This window comes from Leopardus geoffroyi, chromosome A2 (assembly GCF_018350155.1).
Source record: "Leopardus geoffroyi isolate Oge1 chromosome A2, O.geoffroyi_Oge1_pat1.0, whole genome shotgun sequence".
NCBI classification, from domain to species: Eukaryota; Metazoa; Chordata; class Mammalia; order Carnivora; family Felidae; genus Leopardus; species Leopardus geoffroyi.
Window position 1 is genome coordinate 8472253 of NC_059331.1, and position 25783 is coordinate 8498035.

Sequence of the window (25783 nt, forward strand, 5' to 3'; positions counted from 1 at the left end):
ATCATATGACTTCACTCCTACGAGGACTTTAAGAGACAAAACAGATGAACATAAGGGAAGGGAAACAAAAAGAAGATAAAAACGGAGGGAGACAAAACAGAAGAGACGGAGAACAAACTGAGGGTGACGGGAGGGGTTGTGGGAGGGGGGATGGGATAAATGGGTCAGGGGCACTAAGGAATCTACTCCTGAAATCATTGTCGCACTAGATGCTAACTAATTTGAATGTAAATTAAAAAAATAAGAAAAAAAAAAAAAAAACTTAAAGAGGAATACAGTGGACCAAAGACCAGACACTGATGCGTGGATATTATCATAAAGTAGCTTTATTAAATTCCTTTACCTTCTAAAAAACGATTATAAAAAGGAATACTTCATTTAAGTGTAATACTGTCTTTATGGACGTACCGTGGTCAGGAAGTGAAGTTAAAGGTCATGAATACACGTGACAGGAGAACAGGGGACAGAGGCGGGATGTCCCTGTAGCCTAGCATACCAAGTCCAATGGGTATGGGGAGAGGGGAGAAGGGGAAGCAGGGATAAATATGGACTTATGTGGGGAGCGGCGTCGATGAGCTGCTTCTAGGAGCTTCGCTTGACCATACCGCTGGCTCCGGGGCCAGACGCGCAGGTACACAACTTGTGTCCCGCTTCTCAAAGCTGCCCAAAGTTGTGGCCTTCTGTCAGACACCAGCAGTTGTCCCCAGTAGGCTTTGGTTTGGTTTTCTCTCCAGTTTACACACACACACACACACACACACACACACGCACACACGCACAATCTAGGGTGTCTCCTTCAACCATCCAAACTCTTTTGTCTTAGGTACCTCCCTTCAGTCAAAATGAAAGCAAGCCAGACTCCATGAAGCCAAGAAGCCTACTTCTGTAGGCGAGAAGCCAGCGCTCTGCTTTACTGAATGACCACGAGCGAGCGCTCATGGGCCGAGCGGACAGAAGCGGACGAGAGAGGACAGGACACCTATCAGCCAGGGATCTTACTCCCTGTCATGAGGCACTTAACTTCTCAAGGCTCGGAACCCCCCCCCCTTTTGTTGTTGTTGTTGTTCACAAAAGGAAGGAACTGGAAAGAAAACTATATGGAGATTCTGAGGACAAAACAGGCCATGAAGGAAACTGCGTGTGTCTGGAGAGCCCTATTTCCAGCAGGCTCTGTTCCAGGCAGCTCCGGAAAGCCTATAGGTTGTTGGGTGGGGGGGGGAACCCCCAAAAAAAAACACACAAAAAAAACCCCCCAGCTGGCCCTTGTTTGGTTTTCGGCAAAGCCCTGTCTCTTTAAGTTTGCACTGGGAGCCCTCAGGGGGGCAGCCAACTTTTAATTGTGTGCACATGGAGTTTCTGGAGCTTGCCCTGTGTTCTGCCAGCAAGTACATGTCCTGTTTTGTCTTTTTTTTTTTCCCCCCTTTGCGGGGAGAAATTGTGGAGTCTGGGGAGGATGAGGACGGCCCGCTACCAGGGTTCTAAGCCCGGGGACTCAAACAGCTGCTCTGGGAACCGGATTCATTTCCTGAGTCCCCAGGTCTGAAGGATTTTCTAGGAAAATTAATATTTGCCAGAGCCTCCACGTGTGGAGGGGACGGATTTCTGGGTGATCTCTCGATGTCTCGGCTGCGGGGTCCTGAGCCGCCCCGCCGCCCCCCCCCCCCACTTGACTGGGGGTGACGCAGGCAGTGGCAGCGAGACAGCAGAACAAAAAGGACTGAGCTCCCTGCCCTGGGTGACAAGGACAGAATCTGTTTTGCGAAGAGACCAGAAGACAGTTCCCCCCCCCCCGCCCCCAAGAAAGCTGTCTGGGGAGGGCAGGGCGGGGGGCAGGGGGTAGTGGACAAAACACTATTATATACCAGACAATTAAATGTGGGGCATGCGAGGGGGGCGTTAAGCCACTCCGGACGTGACCCGTGCGTAACAACATTCAGGATTAAAATGAAACTATGCGATTCCAGTGACTTTCAAATCTGGCAACAAGTAATACGATTCCCGCCCTCCCCCCCCCCCCCCACAATGATTCAAAAATACAGTATTTTTCCCTTTCGCCCTCCTCCGTCCGTAATTGTCAGTTGATTGTTCTCAACGTTCTTCATAAACCCACGCCCCGGCCTCGGCCGCTGGCGCCAATTTATGTAAGAATTTAGCTCCGGTCTGCACCGCGGCTGCTTTGAACTGGTGTACCAGGAAAAACCCGCCATAAAGCTGGAGTCATGTTGCTGTTGGGGGCTCCTCCTGGGAAGCAGAAGAAAATCCCACTTGCCTTTGTGACTCGGGCCTTGGTGGGTATGGGGGGGCTGCCGGCGAGGGAGGAGGGAGGAGACGAGGGAGGAGGGACGGTTCGCTCTGGGGCTGGCTGGCCCCCCCCCTGGGCCTCCCTCCCGGCTACTCTTCGGCAGAGGATGACGCAGGACTTTCGTCATCTGACATCGGGGCAAACTGAAACAAGAAGCAGAATTCCTTTTGTTTGGCATCGTTTCGGATGCCTACAAGGCGCCAACTTTGTTGGCTGGCCCTGTGGCTGAGGTGAGCGGACAAGGGGGGACTTGGTCCCTTGGCCTCAAGGAGGTGACGTTCAGAGAAGCACACGAATGCAGAGGAGGATTTTCATCACAGATAAGGGGTGGAGGGGAATGAAAGTAGAGAGCAGGCAGGCAGGGACGGGGACTTGCAGGGCGCAGTGATGTGGAGCACTCCGGCACAGGAAACCACAAATGCAAAGGCCCTGAGGCAGCAGCAGCGGCTACTGGCCAAGCAGACTGAGCAAAGAGGGAGAGGAAGGAGAGTGGGGCGTGGTGAGGGTAGTCACGCAGGGCTTGGTGGGCTTTGGGGATGACTTTGGCCTTTTCTCCAAGTAGGGTGACAGCCACAGAGGGCTGTACCCTCACTTGGGTGTTCACGGTGACCTCCGGCTGCTGTGGGGAGAACAGACTGGAGGTGGCAGTGAGGGCGGGAGCCGGGGCACCAGGGTGGAGCCAGTGGCAGTGGTCCAGATGGATGGTGGTGGATGACTGGGGCTTGTCCCCCAGGGGTCCCTGGGAGCAGGACCGCACATCACCCAACAGGACATCACCTGCTCCTATCATCCCCATCTTCCAGGTGAGGAAACTGAGGCCCAGAACTCTTCCCCAGGTGACACCCTGAGCGCCACAACGGAGTCCCAGGTGTCCTGACACCCTGGGGAATGAAGCTGGAAAAACCCAGAGCCTCAGGGAGAATCTGGAAGTCACGTGGGAGACAGATGGCTGTTTGGGTGGCCACCGCGCCACCCTCGAACCGGGCCCCAGACACGCCTCAGGGAGGCCAAGTGTGAGGCAGGAGTGAGGAGGAGGGGGCGGTGAGTTTCCTGCCCAAGGTCTGGAGTCAGAGGGACTCCAGGGCCTCCACCCCTTCTGATCTGTGAGACCTTGGGCCAGGGATGTAACCATGCTAAGCCTCAGCTTCCCCACCTGAAAAATGGAAAGAATAACTACTTTATGCAGCATAATCAGGCTATCGTGGAGGGTTCAAGAAGTCATGCCTGAGAGGCATTCAGAGGACAGACCATCAGACTGGAGAGCTCGTCTCTTCCATCAGACACTCACGCTACACTAAGTATCAAAATTATCTTCCTGTTAGGCTTTCAGAGAGTGTTTTGCTAACAGGCATGATTTCTTAAAAACCCTGGCTTGTGTGGTCAAATAAGGAAAATGCCAAGTTAGACACCAATTGGGTTTCTTTACAGTGAGACCTCTCAAGGCCTTTGATACACTGACACGCTTCAAATAAAAACCAAAGTCCTCACCGTGGCCCACAAGGTCCTGCGTGATCTCTGGTGTCCCCTCCCTGCTCTCCCCGCCTCCCACTGGGGCCCTCGATGCTCCTCAAACACACCAGGCATGCTCCCGCCTCAGGGCCTTTGCACGGGCTGTTCCATCTGCCTGGACAGCCACACGACTCGCTCCTTCACTTCCTCAATAGCTCCCCATCTCTCCATGCCCCTCTAACCTTGTTTTAGATTTCTTTCCGGCAGTTAGCATCACCTGGCTCTGACACGTCGTCTTGTGTATTGTGTATCTGACTACGACGCCTGCTCTGTGAGGGCAGAAACGGTTTCCTGTTTGGCTCAGGGCTATGACTGCCAGGGCCTAAAGCAGGATGTGTCATGCGATAGGTGCTCTGTAAGTATTTCTCGAATGAGTGAATGGGGATTAAGAGCATGCATTTGGCTCGAGACGGATCCAGGTTCGAATGCTGTTACTTGGTCTCCGCTGTCCACACCTCATTTCCTCATGGGGGCACCAGGGCGGTTCACCAAGCAGATGACTCTTAAGTCCTTGGCACGAGCCCCATACAGCGTCAGCCCTTTGTAACCGCTTGTGCCTTCCCAAAGCCCCCCACCGCCCACAGCGTCCAGGGGTTGGCACTCACCGAGCACTTGATGTTCATGCGGGAGTAGAGCATGGATGCAATTTCACTCTGCCCCGCATCCAAGGCCACCATCAAAGCTGTGCTCCCGTCCTGTAAAGATCCACTGCTATGATGAGGCCCTGAGCTGTGCTCCTGCCCTCCCTGGGGTGCCCCTGGGTGGGGACTCACGCGGTCGGTGAGCGAGATGTCGCAGCTGGGCACAGCCAGCAGGAGCCCCGTGATCTCCTTGTGGCCATGCTCACAGGCGCACATCAGGGCCGTGGAACCGTCATCATCCTGGACATTGACGTCCGCTTCACAGGCCAGCAGGGCTTTGACCACATCCACCCGCCCGTGGCTGACCGCCAGCATGAGGGCCGTCTGTCCCGCCTGGGTAGGGCAAGGAACAGGCTTAAGGACCATGTCATCCCGGGCACCCTTGCTCTGGAACCTTCCATGGTTCCTGAGTACTGTGATGTTAACAGGATCTCTACTTGCTGGCCTCCTTCTAGATCTCAAACAATCCCTCCCACCACTGGGCCTTTGCACTGGCCGGTCCCCTCCTCCTCCTGCTGTCTCCTTCTCATCCCTCACATCTCGGCTTAAATGTTTCCTCTCCTGGGAGATGCTATTTGCCTACCCATCCCAAACCCCAACTAAAGCAGGTTCCTAGCTCCCGGGTGTAAATATATGTAAAAATTTATTGAGCTAAGATTTCTATGCTTTTCTGTATGTCAGCTAAGGCTCAGTAAAAATCAAATCAATGTTGGGGCACCTGGGTGGCTCAGTCAATTAAGCGCCCGACTCTGGCTCAGGTCGTCACCTCACGGTTTGTGAGTTCGAGCCCCGCGTTGGGCTCTGTGCTGACAGCTTGGAGCCTGGAGCCTGCTTCAGATTCTGTGTCTCCCTCTCTCTCTCTCTCTGCCCCTCCCCTGCTGGTGCTCTCTCTCTCTCTCTCTCTCTCTCTCTCTCAAAAACAAATAAACATTAAAAATTAAAATAAAAAATCCACGTTCATTAGCGGATGAGTAGAAAAAGAATCTGTGGTATACCCATACTAAAGAATATTAGCCTTAGGAAGAAACGGAGTACTGATGCGCACTGCCCCGTGATGAACCTTGGAAATACTACGCTCAGTGAAAGGAGCCAGACGCAAAAGAACACATACTATGCGATTCTATTTAGACCAGATATCCAGAATTGGTAAATCCGTAGAGATAGAAAGCAGACCGGTGGTTTCCAGGAGCAGGGGGAGGGAGATGGGAAGTGACAGCTCATGGCGCAGTGTTTCCTTTGGGGGATGATAAGAATGTTCTGGAAGTAGATAGAGGTGATGGTTGTACAACATTGCGAATGCACTAAATGCCACTGGATTGTGTACTTTAAAAGGGATAGTCTTTTTTTTTTTTAATGTTTATTTATTTTGGAGAGAGAAAGAGAGAGTGTGAGCAGGGGAGGGTCAGAGAGAGAGGGAGACACAGAATCCGAAGCAGGCTCCAGGCTCTGAGCCATCAGCACAGAGCCCGATGTGGGGCTCGAACTCACAAATCGTGAGATCGTGACCTGAGCCGAAGTCAGATGCTTAACTGACTGAGCCGCCCAGGTGCGCCCCCCTCTTTTTTTTGAAGTAAACTCTACCCCCAACGTAGGGCTCAAACTCACGACCCCAAGATCAAGTCACATGCTCTGCCCACTGAGTCAGCCAGGCGCCCCTAAAAGGGATAACCTCGTGTGAATTCCACCTCAGGTAAAGTAAGCAAACCACTGAAATTTTGTTTTTAAAGAAAAGCGAAATCAATAAAAAAGCAAGCAGGGTCTGCTGTCATTCTGCCCCACGACAGCGCCCTGTTCCTCTCCTTACTGTATTCAGGCTGTTGCAAATCCCTCCCTTTCTTGCTGTCCCCAGGGAGTCCTGGCTACTCCCTCTGCCCAGACACCGGTCCTCACTCCAGTCACTTCCATGCTCTCCCGACTTCTGCTCCCCAACATGCAGCCGAAGGGACGTGTTAAATCAGAAAGCCGGCCATGCCACTGCTGTGGTTAAATGCCCCCGGTGGCTTTCTGCAGCCCCCGAGTCCAAATCCGCCCCAAGCCTCTGTGCTGCGTGGAACGCTCTCAGTTCCCAGAGCTCCAGGCTGGCTAGGGGGCTTCAGCAGGGCGGGCTCTGTGCCTGCCTGTCCACCATTTGAGTCCCCGGTGCCCAGCAGCCGCCCAATGAATTACCAAGCAGGATGTGGGATGGTGTCGCTTTAAGAAAGGTGGGGGATCCCTCCCACACACCCTGACCCGTCTCCACCGCAAGGCCCTGTATCAGAGGCAGCCTGGCAGGCAAGTCGTTAAGGATGGGGTTCTAGACCTAGATCTGGGTTCAAATCCCACCTCCTCTAGTCCGACCTTGAGGAAATGAGCGCTTCTCTGAGCCCCAGTGTCCTTCTCCTGTGGAGGGGGGTTTCTCCCCCTGGGCACGGAATGAGACCAAGTCTGGGCTTGGTGCACAGCCAGGACTTAGTGAGCGGGAAGGGCCGCCTGGGTCTGCAGCACTGAGGGGTCTTATACCTGGCTGGCTTTGGCATTGACATCTCCGAGCCGGAAGAGCTGCAACACGGTCTCGAGGTCGTCCTGGGTCTTCAGAGTGGCCAGGGCAGTGAGCATGATGGGGCTGTAGCCAGCGCGGTTCTGCTTGTCCACCTGGCAGACGCCTGGCGGGGGGTGGGGGGGGGGTTGGCAAGGAGGACATGAGCCATCAGACCCCACTGATCCCGGCCAGGCCTGCCTCAAAACTGGGGGCGGGTCCGTGAGAAACAGGCAACACCCCCCCCACCCCCCCACAGTCCAGCTGTGCCCGGATTCCTCCCTTTTTCCAGGCCGAGAGCCCCATCCTGCCCCACGGTCTCCCCCTCCACCGTGCCACCCCATTCGACAAGGGACTTCTAGGAGGGGGACTGTGTCTCCTCCATCAGACGGGCTGGGTGGGGTCTCCTCTACCAGACAGGGAAGACAGCGTCTCCCCCATCAGACCATGAGACCAGGGTAGCCGCCGGGGCCCCCCTTGCTTGCCCGGGGCCCCCTCGTCCTGCCCCACGGGCTCACCGCTGTCCAGCAGCTGCCGCACCACGGGGAAGTTGGCGTGGGACACGGAGTAGTGTAGAGCGGTGTTGCCATTGCCGTCGGCGATGTTGACCACGTAGTCCAGCAGCCGCGCCGACATGGCCCGGAAGGTGACGAGGTGGCGCCGCACAAGCTCAGGGTGGGCGTCGCTGCGGCAGGCCAGACGCAGCCACTCCTGTAGCACCGTGGTGTAGGCCACTTTCTGGACACGGGGGGGGGGCGGGGAGGAGAGGGGTCTGAGGGCGGCGGCGGCCCACTCCCCCCCGCCCCCAGACGGAGTCCCAGGATGGGAGGGCGCACGTGGACACCCGCACCCGGACCCAGAGCCTGAAGGACAAGTGGGGACAGCCCTCCCCAGGTGACCCCCTCGGCTAGAAAGCACGCGCCCCAGCCGGGACAAGGACCCTAATGGGAAATACAGATGCTCCAGTCCCAGATGTGCCCCCGAGGAGGGCGTGAGCGTCTCTATCCCGGGTACGTGGTCTTTAGAGGCAGGTACTGACACCCATAAAGAGAAATGCGGCAGCGCCTCCCTTCAAGCCCCCCAAAGAACAGGAACCAGAGGCCAGGAGTGCTAGCAGGGGACCGTCCTCGGCCCCTCCCCCGACCCTGGCCCCTCTTCAAGGCCCGTGACTCGAGTGCCAAGCCCCACAACCCCCCTAGCTCTCGACTTGGATTCTGGTGTTCCCTTGAAGCAGGTACCGGGAGACCATGCAGATGGGGAGAAGCTGGGGTGGGGGTGGAGGGGCCCCGGGACCCCATCGTACCAGCTCCCGCTCGCTGAGGGCATTGGGGTTGTCCAGATACTTTTCCAGGGCCAGGCAGGCTGAGATGAGGTCGGGGCTTAGTTCCATCCTGCCAGGGACAGACAAGAGGGGAGTTTATCTTGGGAGCACTCACCTCAGCCTCCTAGGTGACCCCAGACATGGGGAGCACGCAGATCCCAAGAGGAAGTAGACAAACAGGCTAAAGTTTATTCCAAGTGGGCAGTGGTGGATAGAAAATCTTCTCCCCAAGGCAGATTTTTCCCCAGTGGGCGGGGGGGGGGGGGGGGGGGGGAGAAAAAGACACAAACAGGACAGGCAGGTGGCACATCTGTCCCAAAGACAGTGGGGTGCTTTAGGACCAAACTTTGCCTGTCCCTTAAATTCTAGCCCCCAACAGCCCAAATGGCCCCTATCAGGCCCTTTATCAAAACCTGCAGACCTTCAGATGACCGGGAGAAAATGCTTGTTCACTAATTCAGACTAAGGTGTGCATGACCGATGGGAGGTTCCCTCAGAGGGCACGAATGGTGAAATCTGAGGCAGAGGTCACCCACCTTGCCCTGAGTCCCCCCTCCTCCCCCAAGAAAACTGACCGGATCTCCTCCTCTGCATTCGCTCCTGACACCCCCTCCTCCACCAGCACATGCTGAGGCTCCCGAGGTGGCTGGCACTCCTCCTGGCTGCTCTTGGCCACCGCTGTCCCCGAGGGCCTGAGCTGGGGGGCTTCGGCCACACTTGGAACCCTCTCCTCTGGTCCCGCGGCCTCGTTCTCTGTGCTCTCGTTGTCCGAGAAGTTCTCTGCTGTGCTGGAGTCCTCAGAGGAGGACTCGTATCTACGAAGGAAGGATGGGCGGAGTGGGGGAGACATCACAGGATGGAACAGGACGTGGCAGGGGAGGGGCACAGGGCTCTGACTACTGGACCGCTCTGGGCCTTGGTTTCCCCATCTGTTAAATGGGAACAGTGGCAGTAACAACCTCCCGGGGTCGCAGGGATGTGCCCTACAGCACCTGACCTGGCACACAGTGGGCACTCAACAGACACTAGCTCTGACTGTGACCGTGCTTGGGGTGGGTCAGGGAGAAACACTGCTTGTCACCTTCTACTCCTCGGTACCTCTTCCCCCTTTACCCCTTATACAAGGGCTTCAGACCGTCACCCCTGCAAACAGGACCCACTTGTGCTACTTGCTGCCTCTGGACAGAGTCTAAACTTTTGGGTCTGGCATTCGAGTCCCCAAATCATCCCTGTCTCTACCACGTCCTATGCGTCTTGCTTTTTTTTTTTTTTTTTAAGTTTAATTTGAAAGAGAGATAGAGAGCAAGCAGGGGAGGAGGCCGAGAGAGAGGGAGACAGAATCCCAAGCAGGCTCTGTGCTGTCGGGGTAGGGCCCAAGTGGTGGTGGGGGGGGGGGGGGGGGGGGACTTGAACTCATGAACCGTGAGATCGTGACCCGAGCCGAAGTCAAGCAAGTCAAGAGTCGGATGCTTAGCAACGGAGCCACCCAGGCACCCCACCTCCTGCTTCTAAGGCACAGTCACTGCTTCCTCCCACCTCTGAGCCTTTATCTAGGCTGTGCCCACCCGCAGGAGCCTCCCAGCCCCCACTCTTCACTTTGCTAGCACCCTCGGCCCGCCTTCAGTGACTTCCCCGGGGACATCGGTGCCTCCCCCAACACTCCCATACCGCTCTAAGGGTCCCCACCCCCTATCAGGGCTCTGACCGCACGGTGTGGGAACTGCCCGAGGCCCCAGTGGATTGGGAGCACCATTGGGGCAGGACGCCGAGTCCAGCACTGGAGCAGCGTGGAGTAGCGTGGAGTAGCGTGGAGCAGCGGTTACAGCACAGGCTCGGAAGCCTGGCCACCAGGCAGACACGCGGTCGCTGTGTGAGCTCCAGCAAGGCATTCGGCCTCCAGGGGCCTCAGGGTCCCCAGCCATCTATCCACCGTGGTTAAAGGAGCCTAAGGAGCCTAGACCAGGGTGTGTTCTCTGACGAACAGGAGGGGAGGAGCTGAGGGAGGGCGGGGGTGTGGGGCGGGCGCTCCTCTTACCCGCCATTGACCCCCACAAACTGCAGGCTCCTCCGGTGGGCTGGGGGGTCCGCGGGCTCCTCTTTGCGCTTCATGATGGACCGCACGCCAGCCGGGGGCTCGCCTGGGGGGACGGGCGGTGCCTTAAGAATCTCCCGCAGCCAGACCCTGTGCCCTGGGGCCTCCAGTGCCCCGTCCCGAGCGACGGCCACCCTCACTCACCTGCGCCCCCCGCCTCCGCGGACCCGCACGAGGCTGCCTGCCTGGCGGGCTCCGAGTCGGCAGCTTCCCGGGCGAGCGCTCCGCCTGCCTTCTTCTCAGGCTGTGCCAGGGACGTGGCCGCCACCCCTGGGGGCGACGAGGGTGACTCCGCAGGGGCCTGTGGGAGACCTGGAGGGGCAGGGAAAGAGGTGTCACTGAGGATAACAGGGGAATAACGGTGGCCTCCACGGGGTCACACGCCCCGTGGGCTAATACCGGTGTTGCCTGGTCAAATCCTCCCAGTCCGGGAGATCCGGATCGTCAGAGATGAGGAAACTGAGGCACAGAGGGTTGCCTGAGGTCACCCAGGGAACGAGCGGCAGAATCTGACTCCCGACACGGGCCTCTTGCCGGTGCTGGTAGCTGGTCAGGGACACAGAAGATGCTGTCACTCTGCAATCCTGGCTTGTGACACCCCGCCCCCCCCCCCCCCCCCCACATCACACTGAGGGTTGTCTGGAAACAAGGTTTGGTCACAGCCAAGAGTCGCAGTCTTGATAGGAACTCGAATCTCCCAGGAACAAGCTGTGTGACCTCAGGGAAGTCACTTAATCTCCCTGTGCCTCGGAAGAATGACATTTCCTCCACCATGGCGTCATTGTGCAGACTGAAGACAGTAATTTGGGGGGAAGGGGCTTAGAACAATGCCTGTATAGTGCTCGAGGGTCATTTGTTAATCCAAGAGAATTGTAAACACTATTTTGATAAGATTTAAAAAAAAACTTTAATGTTTATTTATCGTTGAGAGAGAGAGAGAGAGAGCATTAGTGGGGGAGGAGCAGAGAGAGAGGGAGACACAGAATCCGAAGCAGGCTCCAGGCTCCGAGCTGCCAGCACAGAGCCCGATGCAGGGCTTGAACCCACAAACCACGAGATCATGACCTGAGACGAAGTCGGGTGCTTAACAGACTCAGCCACCCAGGCGCCCTTTAAGTGTTTCATTTATTATTTATTTTTGAGAAAGACCAAGAGGGTGCGAGCAGGGGAGGGACAGAGAGGGAGGGAGAATCTCAAGTAGGCTCTGCACGGTCAGCACAGAACCCAATGTGGGGCTCGGACTCAGGAAACGGGGATCATGGTCTGAGCTGAAACTAAGAGTCAGATGCTTAACTAAGCCACTGGGGCGCCCCAAGATTTATTATCATTTTAACGAAAGCAAGGCTGTGTTATGGATGTCACAGCTCCTTTCTTCTGACCTTCAAGCAGGAAACAGACACTTCGACCATCAGGAAAAAGAAACAATACAGGTCGTTAGAAAATAAAAATTAAAACCCCATCTGGACCGATTTTCAGTTCAGGAAGATTAAAATATTCTGGGAATGAGTGATGGAGACAGTTACATACCAGCGTGAGTGTGCTTAGTGCCACTGAACTGGACAGTTTGCTTATTTATTTATTTAAATGCTTATTTATTTTGAGAAGGAGGGAGGGAGGCAGAGAGAGAGAAAAGGAGCAGGGGAGAGGCAGAGAAGGAATCCCAAGCAGGCGATCTCATGACCATGAGATCACCACCTGAGCCAAAATCAAGAGTCTGACCCTTAACCGACTGAGCCACCCAGGTGCCCCTGAACCGGACACTTTAAAATGGGTAAGATGGTAAGTTTTATATTACACATATGTTATCACAATTAAAAAAAAAACAAAAACAGGGGCGCCTGGGTGGCGCAGTCGGTTAAGCGTCCTACTTCAGCCAGGTCACGATCTCGCGGTCCGTGAGTTCGAGCCCCGCGTCAGGCTCTGGGCTGATGGCTCGGAGCCTGGAGCCTGTTTCCGATTCTGTGTCTCCCTCTCTCTCTGCCCCTCCCCCGTTCATGCTCTGTCTCTCTCTGTCCCAAAAATAAAATAAAAAAAAAAAACAAACAAAACAAAACAAAACAAAAACAAAAACCACCCAGGTTGGCCAGAGGACAAAGGTGACTCTGTGGGCCCTCAGTCCCAAGGGTGCCCAACTGCCCATCTGGGGTGGGGGTGGCAGGGAGATCCAGGCCTGGGTCACCAGCCTAGAGCCAAGCAGGAAGAAAAGTGCCACTTTGGGGGTGCGTGGGTGGCTCGGTTGAGTGCCCGACTCCTGATTTCCGCTCAGGTCACAATCCCAGGGTTGTGGGATCAAGCCCCGAGTTGGGCTCCTCACTGAGCATGGAGGCTGCTTGCTTGGGATTCTCTCTCTCTCTCTCTCTCTCTCTCTCTCTCTCTCTCTCTCTCTCCCTCTGCCCACTCCCCTGTGTGCACACGCGCGCGTGCTCTCTCTCTCAAATAAAAAAATAATTAAAATATTAAATTACATTAAATTTTAAAAGTTTTTAATTTTTTTAATGTTTTACTTATTTTTGAGAAAGAGAGAGAGAGAGAGAGAGAGAGAGCATGAGCAGGGGAAGGGCAGAGACAGGGAGACACAGAATCCGAAGCAGGCTCCAGGCTCCGAGGTGACAGCACAGAGCCAGACATGGGGCTCGAACTCACAAGCCGTGAGATCGTGACCTGAACCAAAGTCGATGCTTAACCGACTAAGCTACCCAGGCACCCCTAAAAATTTTTTAACAAAGTGCCACGTTGAGCATCCCCATCTCACAACCGGCTCAGGTCCCCCCAGGCCAGATGGCTTTCCTGTCCCCACTTCCCCAGGTCGTCCCCTTGCTACCACAGGTCATGGGCTCTACAGACCAATTCCTTCTAATTCCCTTTAACAGCTAAAATTTTTTTGGATAGTAACTACCTCCTTAAGTCCCTAACACTCCACTGGATTTAAGAACAGAGAGTAAATAGTCAGCACAAGTAACACGGAGCCCCGATGAGACACTCGGCCACAAACGTGTCTGATGGCACCCCAGCCCAGGGTGTGGCCAGGCCAGGCCGATTCCGGAGTCATGGCCTGAACCCCTGTGGGGAACCGAAGCGCACCTCTAGGTTTTTATGTGAATCTCCTGATTTCTTTTTTTAAGCTCTATCAACACATTCATATCAAACAAACAAACACACTACGTGGCGAAGCGGGATGGGTCAGGAGGCAGATGGGTCAGTTCCCAATGTCAATGTCTGCCCCAAACTCAGGACTCCTCGTTTAAATGCCAGGGAGGGTCGAAAGATCAGGGGAAACAACTTTCTGCTCAGTGAAATGAGCCAGTCACCAGAGCACAGATATTGTATGATTCCATTGATGTGAGGTCCTTAGAGGAGTCACGTTCACAGAGACAGGAAGTAGATGGGGGGTGGGGGGGGGCAGGAGCTGGGGGAGGGGGTGGGGAGTTAGCGTTCCACGGGGACAGAGTTTCAGTTTGGGAGGATGGAAAGGTTCTGGAGACGGGTGGCGGGGAGGGCTGCACAACAGTGTGAATGAGCTTAATGCCACTGAACTGGACGCTTAAAAATGGGTAAGATGGTAAGTTTCACGTTAAGTGCGTTTCACCACAACGTTTTTCAAAGTGTTAAAAAAAAAAAAAGGAAAAAGGAAATAGAGCAGCACCATAGCCCATCTTGCCCCAAGGAGAAAGCAGGTCCTGCTTCCAAAAGCTTGCCTGGCTCCTTCTCGCATGAGGAGTTCAAAGTCAGACGCTGCAATGCTAACGTAACAATAACAATAATAAAACCGATCGTATTTATTATTGTTCTTCCACTAAGGAACGGGGCAAAATGATACCACAATTTATATGGAAGAACTGAAACCCATGACCAGCTAAGACAACTTTACAAAAAGGGGCAAAGATGGGGAACCTGGCTGAGGAGAGAGTAATACATTCCAAATGGCCAAACAGCCACAATGGCCCAAACAGCAGGCACTGCTGAGGGAAGAAATGGGTCAACGGAACAGAGGAGAGAAGGCTCTAGCTGCGGGAGCTGGGGTTAAGTAAAAGGGGTTTCCGCAAATTAGCGGGGAAGGTGGCCTCTGTGGTGTGATGCTGGGAAAAAAGCAGCTTACTCCACCCAAGAAAAATCAAGCTGGATCCCTACCTCACACCTTAAGACATGAACTCTGAAGGATCACTGTAGCTACAGGGAGAAGATATAACAGAATACCGGAGGCCTCAGAAGGAGAAAGATTCCTTCAGAAATTCCTCAAAGCACGCAGGGCACCTGGGTGGCTCCGTCGGTTAAACATCCGACTTCAGCTCAGGTCGCGATCCCATGGTTCATGAGTTCGAGCCCTGCGTCGGGCTCTGTACTGACAGCTCAGCCTGCTTCAGTTTCTGTGTCTCCCTCTCTCTCTGCCTCTCCCCGGCTGGCACTGTTTCTCTCTCAAAAATAAACAGTAAACTTTAAAAAAACTTTTTTTTTAAATACAAAATATTAAAAAAAGAAAAATATGATGGGTTTAATCCCTCATGAAGATTTCTATCAGATTAAAAAAAAAACACCATCGTAGACAAAGTTAAATGACAGAAGAATACACACTGTGGGAAGATATTCATAATGCCAAAAATGACCAAGGATCATCTTCTAGAACAAGAGTCAATAAACTTTTTCTATGAGGGGCCAGACAATAAATATTCTCAGTTCCGTGGGCCATAAGGTCTCGATGGGAAAAGCGGCTCTGGACAGTATGTAAATGAATGGGTGTGGCTGTGTTCTGATACGTTTGAATTCCATATAATTTTGCTCATGTCACTCTTCTTTTTATATTGTTCAACCATTTAAAAACATAAAAACCGGGGGCGCCTGGGTGGCTCAGTCGGTTAAGCATCCGACTCTTGATTTCGGCTCCGGTCGTGATCTCGAGGTTCGTGAGTTCAAGCCCCTCCGCGGGCTCTGTGCTGACAGTGCAGAGCCTACTTGGAATTCTCTCTCCCCCCTCTCTCTGCCCTTCCCCCACTTGTGTGCATGCGTGCACGAGCACATGCTCTCTCTCTCTCTCTCTCTCAAAATAAATAAACATTAAAAATAAGTAAGTAAATAACAACATAAAAACCTTTCTTCGCTTGTGAGCCTACAAAAACAGGCAGCGGGCTGGATTTGGCCCAAAGGCCATAGTTTGCCAACCCCTATTCTGGAATATGCCAGGACCTTCTGAAAACTACCCAAGGAAAAGAGGACAAAGGCTACAAATAAGTGACTCACCAGAGGAATCTTATATTAAACATGTATGGTGATCCCCAATCTCACCAAAAATCAAGGAAATGCACATTAAAACAAGGAGATACCATTCTGCACCAGCGTCGATGTGCAAAAATTAGAGAAAATTCCATCTGGGGAAGTGGGCACCTCAGATCCAAGCATGGCTGGTGAGAATGGACAGGGAGAGCTTTTCCAGAAAGGATCAGACAAACCTTGGAGTGAAGTTGTGAATTCCCTGTGATTCAGCAACCCCAGGGGCCCACCGAGGGGGTATCGGGTAAGAAAAGTGTCACACACACCTCGGGCAGACGGCTGTCTGGTCATTCCAAGTGACAAACCAGGTTTATAAACGTCAGGGGGGAGAGTTCAAAAATAGTGCACAGAGAGAAAAAAAAAATAAGAAACAGCAAGATTTTTTCTTCTGAAATCACAATACCATTTTAGGAAATTAAACATGCCCAGAGCATATTTTTCAAGGACACTGAAATGTCTAAATAAGCTTCTGGAAGGTGGATTGCAAGGAATGATATTTAATGGGCTGGGGTGTGTGTGCGTGAATGGCATAGGGCAGCAGTTGGCGAACTACGGACTGTGGGCACGATTTTTGCATTTTTAAATGGAAAAACAAAGAAGAATGCTATTTGGGACATGTGAAAATTACACGAAACTGAATATCCTACGACCGTGCTTGTTCCTTTATATATTGTCCATGCTCACATGCTTACAAAGGCAGAACGGGGGCACTAAACTCATCAAAATGTATACATTTAAATATGCAACATTTTTTTTTGTATATTAAGCGCATTTCAATAAAGCTTAAAAAAAAAAAAAAAGAAAAGAGCAGAATTGAGTCATTGCAACCAAGATCATGTAGCCCATAGAGCCGAAGCTATTTATCTGCCCTCAGCACTGAGGGCGGAAGAAGGTGGAAAAAACCTCAAGTAACACAAGAGAGCTGGCATGCACAGACCAGCGGAGATGGTCGCTGTGAGCTGAAAAATTACATTGACTCAGTTTGGGCCTCTTGAAGGCCACAAGACATTTTTAAAAATTTAAATCACTCACCCACCCAGTGTGGGAAGGGAGTGAGGCCACAGGGGAATAAAGCAATTTGGCCACAGACATCACGGTCCTCAAAAACGCTCTTTTGGAAACCTGTCCCGAGAAAACAGAAGACGAAAGGGATTTCCGCAAAAGGACATCTTTGTGGCATCAATGACAGTAGAGACTGATGTGGCTGTTAAATAAATACTGCATCCCAGGATTTTTTTTTTTTTTTTGGAGAGAGAGAGAGCGAGAGAGAGAGAGAGAGACAGCGAGCAGGGGAGGGGCAGACACACACACACACACACACACACACACACACACACACACACATATACACACACACAGAAACCGAAGCAGACTCCAGGCTCTTTGCTGTCAGCACAAAGCTGATACAGGGCTCGAACTCACAAACCGTGACATCATGACCTGAGCTGAAGTCGGATGAGCCACCCAGGTGCCCCAGGCCAGGAATTTTTCCTAACAGGAAGCAATGCCCTGGGATAATGTTAAATCAAAGAAACCAAGGGCGGAGTTTAAAACCTGGCTTCCTGAACAGTGGGCAGCCACCCCGTGCCTCAGTTTTCCCCATCTGTAAAATGGGGATTAAAAACACCACCCACCTCATATGGGTGTGCTGGGGACATAGATGAATTAAAATATGAAGAATGTCAAAAAACGCCCTGGCCCATAGGAAGGCTACCTAAAGGCTCTTAAAAATCAAATAATGCAGGGCGCCTGGGTGGCTCAGTTGGTTGTGTCCAACTTCGGCTCAGGTCACGATCTCATGGTTCGTGGGTTCGAGCCCCGTGTCAGGCTCTGTGAAGATCCTGCTTGGGATTCTCTCTCTTGCCTTTCCCCCGCTCTTTCTCTCTCTCAAAAATCAAACAAAAAGTAAAAAATAATAAAAATAAAATAATGCGAGACAACAAATTCTATCAGCTCCCTGTTGCCAGACCTAAAAAAAAAACAAAAAAAAACCCCATATTATCTTGTGCATGAAAAAATTCGGAAGGAAAGAAGCAGAGAAGCAGAAGTGCTGACAACAGCTGGGTCTGGGCGGCGGTGGGTTTATGGGGGTTTTGTTTAGTGTGCCAGATTTTTCTGGACTTTCCCAACTTTCCACAAAGAATATGAATTGCTGTCGCAGGGGTAGGTTTCCAACAAACGCAAAGGAAATTTCAAGGCCTCGGAGACCCCACGCACACACATGCCCCCCTGCCCCTTCTCCCACCGATCTCTCTGGAAGGTGGGGGGATGGGACTTTGTGAGGTCTCCAGGCCTCGGCCTGCACCACCCACTCTTGCCAGCCTGAGGGGAAGGCAGCTTCTCCCCGTCCCCACCCTTCCGCCCCAGTGAGGGAATTCTAGACGGCAGGGAATTTGGGCTCCTCCCTACCTCCTCCCCCAGGGAGTCCTCCCAGACCTACCCATCGTGCTGGCGGACCTAAACACGTGGTCCAAACACTTGTCAAGTCCTGTACTATCTGATTGCATTTTTCATATCGCTCCTCCCCAGTCTACAAGTCCTATTGGGCCCCCCTCTGATGCTTAAGGACCTCTGGACCTCCCATCTCCATTCCAAGCCTCATCCTATTCCAGCTTGTTCAAGATCTTTTTAATGTTGTTGTTGTTGTTTTAACATTCATTTATTTTTGAGAGAGAGGGAGACAGAGTGCAAGCAGAGGGGGGGCGGGCAGAGAGAGAGACACACACACACAGAATCCCAGGCAGGCTCCAGGCTCCGAGCTGTCAGCACAGAGCCTGATGTGGGGCTCGAACTCATGAACCGTGGGTGAGATCATGACCTGAACCGAAGTCGGACGCTTCCCAGACTGAGCCACCCAGCCAGCCCCCGGCTTGTTCAATATCTTGATGTCCTCAGGCCCCTCCTCGCCTCAGGACCTTAGCCCCTGCTGGGAACACTCTTCTTCCCACCCCGGTGCCACGCGGCTGATCCTTCTCGTTCACATCTTGGTTCGAAGGGCCAACAGCTAACCCTTGAGCACCTACTATGTACTTGGTGCCACACGGTGATAGGAACTCACACATATAAACCTCACACGGGTCTGGTGACACTGGGTTGTCAGGACCCCAGATTTGCACATGAGGCACAGACAGGTCAAATAACTTGCTCCAGGGCACAGAGCTAGGGGGCAGGGAAATCAGAATTGGAACCGAGATCACCACCCCATCTAACTGCTGCCTACCCCAGGCCCGTTTTATTTGCTTCTAACACGTATTCCCTGAAACGGTATTTCACTTTTCTATCACGGGGCTTCACTTGTTTATTGCAGGGGTTCTGTCTGTCTGGTTCACTGCTGCATCCCCGGTGCCTGGAAGAGTCTGGCACAAAGCAAGCATTCAATAAAAGTCTGCTAGAGGAGAAGACGTTGAAATGAACCGGCACACTCCAGTTCTGCCCAAGCAAAGCAGAGACGGGGCTGGCTGCGGCAAGGAGTTAAGTGAGACACAAGGAAGGACTTTTGGGGGCAGCCGCCTGCATAGAGTGGGAACATCACTACGTCTGTGTGTCCTGCAGGCAAGAAGCCCCACGGCTGCCCAAGGTGGCACGTCTGGAATGGAGGTTGCCTCCCAGAAATCCCAAGGCTGAGCTGGGCAGGGCCTTTGGCTGGGGGCCAGAATCAAAGCGCTGGGTGTTTGTGATGGACGCAGAACAGAGAAGTGGTGTCCAGAGCTGGCCAGGAACAACATGGAAAAGCAAGAAAACACAGCTGGGTCCCCACCCTCCAGTTTGCGCCCTCGGGTCCCGCCACGGGGCTCTGACATTCAAGACTGGGTTGGGGACCTGAGCGGCACCCTCGAGCCCTGCTGTAGGTTCGGGCTGACCTTGGTTTAGGTCTTGGCTCAGCCACTGCCTAGCTGTGTGACACCGGCAAGTACAGCTTTTTCCTGAGCCTCAGTTTCCCCGGCTATAAACAGAATTGGCCTGAAAATGATCAACAAGCATTGATTGAGTGTTCACTGCGTGCATCAATTCACAAGAGTCCCTAGAGGTAGGGGACTAGCGCTATGTCACTTTACAGATAAGGAAGCTGAGGCCTCCAGAGGTGAAGTCCCTCACCCAGGGCTACATCGAGAAGTAGAATTTGAACCCAGGTTGCTTGGGATATTAAAGCCCACAGTCCATGAATGAAACGCTTACCATAGCACCTGGCATCAGGCTAGTGTTTGATACAGAACAGCTGTCATGATTATGAATCATTCCAACAGCTTCCGCCAGAAGCCTAAGGGTGGCAGCGATGGGGCAGCTGCCATTTTGCACAACCCACATCCCCATTCCTGGCATGAGGACTCAGCACTTTCTCCAGGGGACATCCCTTATGCTCCCTCAGAGGCCGCAGGACTTGGGTGGGGCTCCTCTACCCCCAGCATCTGGGGCTGGGCAGTGAAGGACACGGCGACTGGCACAGCGATGGGCACATGACTGCTGCCAGTCCCTGAGGGGTACCCTTGGGATTTTTTATTAGCACTATTCAGACTGAGAGGTTCGCCTTCCACTGAGATGAAAGGACAGATGCCTGGAGTCGTGGGGCCACCTGCACTCTGCTAAGAAAGAAGACCCCAAAGTGCACGGAAGAAGAGAGTCAGAGACTCTGGATGATAGTTGAGCACCTAGATCCAGCTATGCCTGAAGCTGTCACTAAGTTACACAAACAGTACATTTCCTTTTCATTGCTTAAACTGGTCTGAAGTTGGTTTCTGCCCTTTACCGAATAAATTGGGAGGGCTTTGGGGCCCAGCAAACCAACAGCCTTGGGGACCCTCCCTCAAGGCTGTCTGGATACTTACAACGTACTAGCCAGGAAAACACGCACTTAACAGATACCCAATTTCTCTGCATGGTTCCCCACAGCACAGAGTCGGCAGCACAACTGTCCCGTTTTCTCCAGAGGAAGAAACAGAGGCTCTGAGAGCCGGAGTGGTTGGTCTGATGGAAGGCCAGGGCCGGGGCTGGACCCCGGCCTTCACAGGAACAAAGAAGGCCTCTCCGCCATCCTCCCCTGTCTACTGTGGCTCACCTGCTGGGTCACTGCAGCTGCGCTCCGTGATGCTGATCTTCTTCACCAGGTGAACGTTGCTGGCGGGCGCAGCAGATGTTGGGAACGCGGTCTCTACCAGCTCGTGGCTACGGAACGCGGCAGGGCTCTCCACCCCTCCAGACGGTGCCAGGGACCGCAGCCCTGTTCCATAGGGCTCCAGACTCTGGGCCCTCTGTGCAGGGGTTCCGGCAGCCGTGCTGGCCACCACCTCCACCTCCCGCGGCCCCTCTACCACCCGGACAGTGTCCACTCGGATCGGGCTGTCTGGTGGTGGCCTGGCCTGAGGCTGGGGGTCCGCGTGCCGGGCCTGAGCCGCCTGCAACTCCTGCAGCGCTTTCTTGAGCTGGGTCTCCAGCACCGTGACCTTAGCGGCGAGGGCTGCCTCCCCGTCAGGCACACCCAAGTCCCGCTCTCGGACCCAGGTGCCCACGCTCCTGGTCTCGAGCGTCACTGGATCTTCGGGGGGCTCTGGGAGGTCCAGGCAGAGCTCGCTGCGGCCCCGGGCCCCCGTGGGATGGCCCAGGAATTTCTGGCTCTTGAGCTGCACCGTGAGCTGCCGTTTCTCCTCCTGCAGCACGGATAGCTTCACCTGGAGCACGGGGATCAGCTTCACCTGCTCCTCCAGCTGCCGCAGCTTCCGCAGGGCGCCTGCCATCTGTTCCCGCACGTGGGCCAGGTGCCCGGCGCTAGGAGGCACGGGTGTGGACAGTCCCGAGCTCCGTGGCGTCGGGGGTGGCAGCCCCACGCCCACCAATGAGCTGGTGGAGCCTGCTGCGCTGGGGGTCAGGGAGCCCAGGCCGGTGGGCGCAGCCGCCTGGTCCTCCAGGCGGCGTCGGGCATCCAGCAGCGTGCGCTCCACGCGCGGGTTGAAGCCGGCGCGGGTCTCTAGGGCACCGTACTGCGGGTAGAAGCCACGGCCGCAGTAGGAATAGGCCGAGTGGCGACTGTCCCCGCTGGCATTAGAGCACAAAGACTCGGTGGAGGTCCACCAGGAGCCAGGACCTCGGGGCAGTGAGCTGAGGCGGGGCCGGCGCTGCACGGCCACGCGCCGAAGCGTGTGGCCTTTCTCGATGTCATCCACATACTTGAGAAAATCCAGGTCGAGGCGGTAGCCATAGGGCGTCTCCACAGAGTACGGTGGGTCAGGCTCCCTGGCAGGGAAGGCGGGTGGGGAGGCTGGACCAGGGGTCCCTGGGGTGTAAAGAAAGACCAGGGACTCTGAACACCGCTGTCCCCTCCTCAGGGGGAGACTCATGTCCCCAGGAGAGTCCAGGTTTATTTGCCCTAGGGATAGGAGCCCACTGGGTGCTTAATAATGACTCCAGTCTCAGGGCAAGGCCCTGTCACTCTCTCCGAAACCTGCAGGGTAGGGCTGTGCCTACTCCCTCCACCGCCCCCCTCCCCCACAGGGACCCATCTCCCTACTCACACCAGCCCCCTTCCCTGAAAGTCTGTCCCTTCCCCATCAGACCCTCCAGGGTAGAGCCAAACGTTCCTTATTCAGGCCCTTGGGGCAGGGCTGTGTTTTACCCTCAACCACCCCACCCCCACCACCTCCTGCAAGGTTGGGCCTCATCATCTCCCAGACCCCAGGGCAGGGCCCTCTCTTCCTGAGCCCCCTGACCTGGGAAGGGAGCTGGCACGTGCAGGACTTGGGCCATCCTCTGGTCTGCAGAAGCTCCTCAAGAGTCACTTGGGGTCTGTGACTCAGATCACCTGCAGCTTGGGCTGAGGCTTACCTGGGAGGAGGGGTATTGGAGCTTGGAGTCAGGAGGAGTCTGCAGGGGGAGGGGGGGATGGGGCCACCCCCCCCTCCACAGCTGCCCCCTCCCAACACTCCCTCTTCCCCAAGTCCGGGACCCTCTCCTAGGAACACACCCGGCCTGGCTGTGGAAAGGGGTGGGGGGCCCCCACGGCCTGGAACAAAGAAACCAAACCTCACAGCCTGCCTGCACATCTGTCCAGCCCCTGGACAGGCTCCAGCTGTTCCCACAGCCCCGCCTCCACAAGGCCCTGGGCCGGGGGGCCCGAAGCCCGACAGGCCCCACCCTTCCTGCACCCCTCCTCTCAGTCCAGGCCAGAAGCTGGCTACAGGGACAGATAGGGGCTGAGATGGGCAGGGGGTTGGGGGACAGGCTTCCTAAGTGCAGGAAAGCCTTCCTGCAAGAATCCAAGGACACAGAGACACAGAGGCAGAGAGATGAAGGGTAGGGGACCCCAAAGGAGAGCTGGGTCAGGCCAGCCAGGGTAGGGGGGCAGGGAAAGTTAGGGGGAGGCAGTGAGGAGCAAAGCCTTTCCTCTTTATGGAAACAATTTTCTCTAAAAATAAACAGTTTCGCTGCCGGGCTACACGAGAACTTCCTGCCCCCCCAGGATGCGTCCGGCTCAGGGGCGCAGCAGGGATAGAGGGCCGGGTGGTGTCCAGGGAAGTCATGGGGGTTGTGGGGGGGGGGGCGGGGAGGAAGTAAGACAGGGCGCCTGGAGGCTGCAAAAGGGAGGGACAATCAGAGCCTCTCACTAACTCCCCCTCAGCCCTGGAGGCCGGCCAGGGCCCTCCTGTCCCCAACACTCAGCCTGGGCTTGGCCAGTCCTTTCTGCCGTCTGACCTCCAGCCACCCTGCTCCAGAGGCCCCAGCCCATCCTACCACCAGGCAGGACCCTTTCTGGCCTGTGGGTGCCAGGGCGGTGGGTACCTGGGAGGATGGGCCAGGTGGGGCACTTGCTGGGCATGAAGGCGGGGCTGGGGCTCCGGGGCAGCCGGGCTTGTCCTTGTCTTACACTCCGCTCGTCCCTTGCTTAGTGTCTTGCTTAGTCTCTCCACGCTTCTCTGCCTCTCTCCACGTTCTGTCTCTCTGTGCCTCACTCCACTTCTCTCTCCGTCTTTCTTCACGTCTTTGTCTTTCAACGCCTGGAACACAGTCACCGATTGTATGAAATCTGGGTTTTCACCTGCTTGGAGGCTCACCCCCTACGCACCTGGGAGGTGATCAAAACTCTTTTCTGGACACCTGAGACAGACTGGTGGCAGGAAGCAGGACTGGAATAGCCTGTGGGGGCCCCTGGAGGTGAAAAGCGGTGGGGCAAATAATAGTAATAACTGTAATAATCACCCCAGCAGCTCATTTGATCACAACGTCCCCATCAGGCACACAGTTATTGATTGCTCTGTTTTGCAAATAAGGAATGGGGGGCGGGGTAGGCACAGAAATGCACAATGACTTGCCCAGGGTCACCGGAGGGGGAAGTGGCTGGGTCTGGACTCGAACCTAAGCCTGGCAGATTCCCCACTATTGGCCACACCACCCCCACCTCCCAATGCCACATCCCTCTGCCCACTTCCAAGACAGACTGAGGTCTGAGGGTCTCCAGCCATCGGACCGCCCTCTACGTGCGCGGATGACCACAGGTCGAGAAAGCAGAGCGGGGTGGGCGGGGTGGTGAGGGAGGGTGTCTGTGGCTGAAGCCCCTCTCCCTCTATGGGACCCCTGGGATATAGATAAGGAAAAGCAGGATAGGAGAGAGATGGAGAGAATGGGAGGCGAGACACTCCAAGAGGGGACAGGTAAGGGGGTGCAGGGTCCCAGGCGGGCCCGAATGTCCGGCGGAGTCTCCTTCCAGCCCCACTCCCAGCCAGACCTGGACGTCTCTGGGGTCTCTCCGACCCAAAGACCCCGGCAGGGGTGACCCCGCCCCGTGCAGGGAGGGGGCGGGGCCTGCGGGGTCCCCGGCTAATGGCAAACAGCTGCCGCTCCCCACACCGGCCCAGCCGCCAGGCCGAGGCCCAGCCCGGCCGGACGCCCGGCCGCCTTCCCGCCGTCTGGGGCCTGGCTCTGCTCGGCCACGGAGGAGGGCGAGGGGGGACAGAGTGGGGGTAAAGAGGTAGAGAGGAGGATCGAGATAGGGGAGAGGGGCAGAGGGAAGACAGTGATGCGGGAAAGGGGCAGGACACCTGGAGGAGGATGCGGCCGGGGAAGAGAAGCAGGGACGGGGTCAAAGACGGGGAGGGGACAGAGACGCGGGGGAACGAGACACTCCAAGTACGGAAAGTTTAGACCTAGATGGAGGAGTTGGAGGCAGCGGCTCGTAGAGAACGGCGAGGTCGCGTCCCGGGATTGGGGGTGGGTGGGGTGGGGACCACGCTCGAACCCCGAACCGGACTCGAACCCCGACCCAGCCTCGGGTCCTACTCGCCTCGCGCGCTCCGGCCGCCGCCGTCCCAGCGTCCCGCCGCCCGTGCGTCCTCCGCGCGCCACCGCCCGGCCGCCCGGCCCTCGGCGGTGGCTCCGCCCCCGCCCTGCCCCCTCCGGGCCGGCCCCGCCCCCAGTCGCCGGCAGCCTGGACGGCCGTGGGGGGAAGGGGGAGACAGGGGATGCTGGGAGAACGCGATTGCACCTGGACTGCAGGTGTGTGGGTGCGCGCCCGAGCGAACCGGTGTCGTCCTCTCGCCCCTCCTCCCGGAGTCCCCAGGGCAGGGTCCTCCCCACCGCTGCAGCTGGGCGCCGCGGGGGGCGGGGGGGGGCGGGGCTGGCCGGGGCCCAGCTCCGGGAGGGCGCGGGCGGTGGCGGTGGCGGCGGGAGGTCACCCCTCCCCCAGCCGGCCCAAGGCTGGAAGCGGCCCAGCACAGGCCTGGTACAGGGTGGCGTGACGGCCGCGTGGTGGGGAGTAGGGCTGGGTCAGTGCGAGGCTGCACAGCCTCCGGCTAAGCCAGACCTGGCTTAGCAGCCTTTAGCGGCAGGCTAAGCAGCCTTTAACTGCTTGGTGCCTCAGTTTCCCCAGCTGTAAACCGGGGTTAAAAATACTTCCTACCGGATAATGGCATTAAGAAGATTCACTAACCAGGAGGTAGGGGCCTGATGGAGGCCCCTCAGGCAAAAGGGCCCATAAATGGGGCAGTGTCTATCTCCGCGCCCTTTAGGGCAGGGCTGAGTACTCTGCAAGGGTTTCACTAACGTTACTATTATTCCCCATGGGCACGTGACATTGTTATTTGTGTGTCGACTCCTCTACTAGAATGACAGCTCCACAAGGGCAGGAATTTGCCTGTTTGTCACTGCTGTGCTCCAGGCA

General features: G+C 55.5%; 1 protein-coding gene across 12 annotated transcripts; it reads right to left on the reverse strand.

The window, feature by feature from the left end:
- Positions 1 to 308: 308 nt before the first annotated feature.
- KANK2 (KN motif and ankyrin repeat domains 2) lies at positions 309 to 25302 on the reverse strand. Of its 12 annotated transcripts, none has more exons than XM_045491979.1 (14): positions 25109 to 25302; positions 23410 to 23624; positions 22341 to 22455; positions 20696 to 21907; positions 10525 to 10692; positions 10324 to 10426; positions 8864 to 9103; positions 8271 to 8358; positions 7486 to 7705; positions 6952 to 7094; positions 4585 to 4785; positions 4417 to 4506; positions 3994 to 4080; positions 309 to 2241 (listed from the first exon to the last, which is right to left on the reverse strand). In XM_045491979.1, exons 3-13 carry the CDS (start codon positions 22375 to 22377, stop codon positions 4000 to 4002), a joined length of 2583 nt encoding a protein of 860 aa, XP_045347935.1. In that variant the 5' UTR covers positions 22378 to 22455; positions 23410 to 23624; positions 25109 to 25302; the 3' UTR covers positions 309 to 2241; positions 3994 to 3999. The 12 variants fall into 12 exon arrangements, with proteins under 12 accessions (XP_045347935.1, XP_045347932.1, XP_045347938.1 ...); XM_045491976.1 differs by lacking the exon at positions 25109 to 25302 and adding an exon at positions 24908 to 24990; XM_045491982.1 differs by lacking the exon at positions 25109 to 25302 and adding an exon at positions 24771 to 24926.
- Between the last annotated feature and the right edge of the window lie 481 nt (positions 25303 to 25783).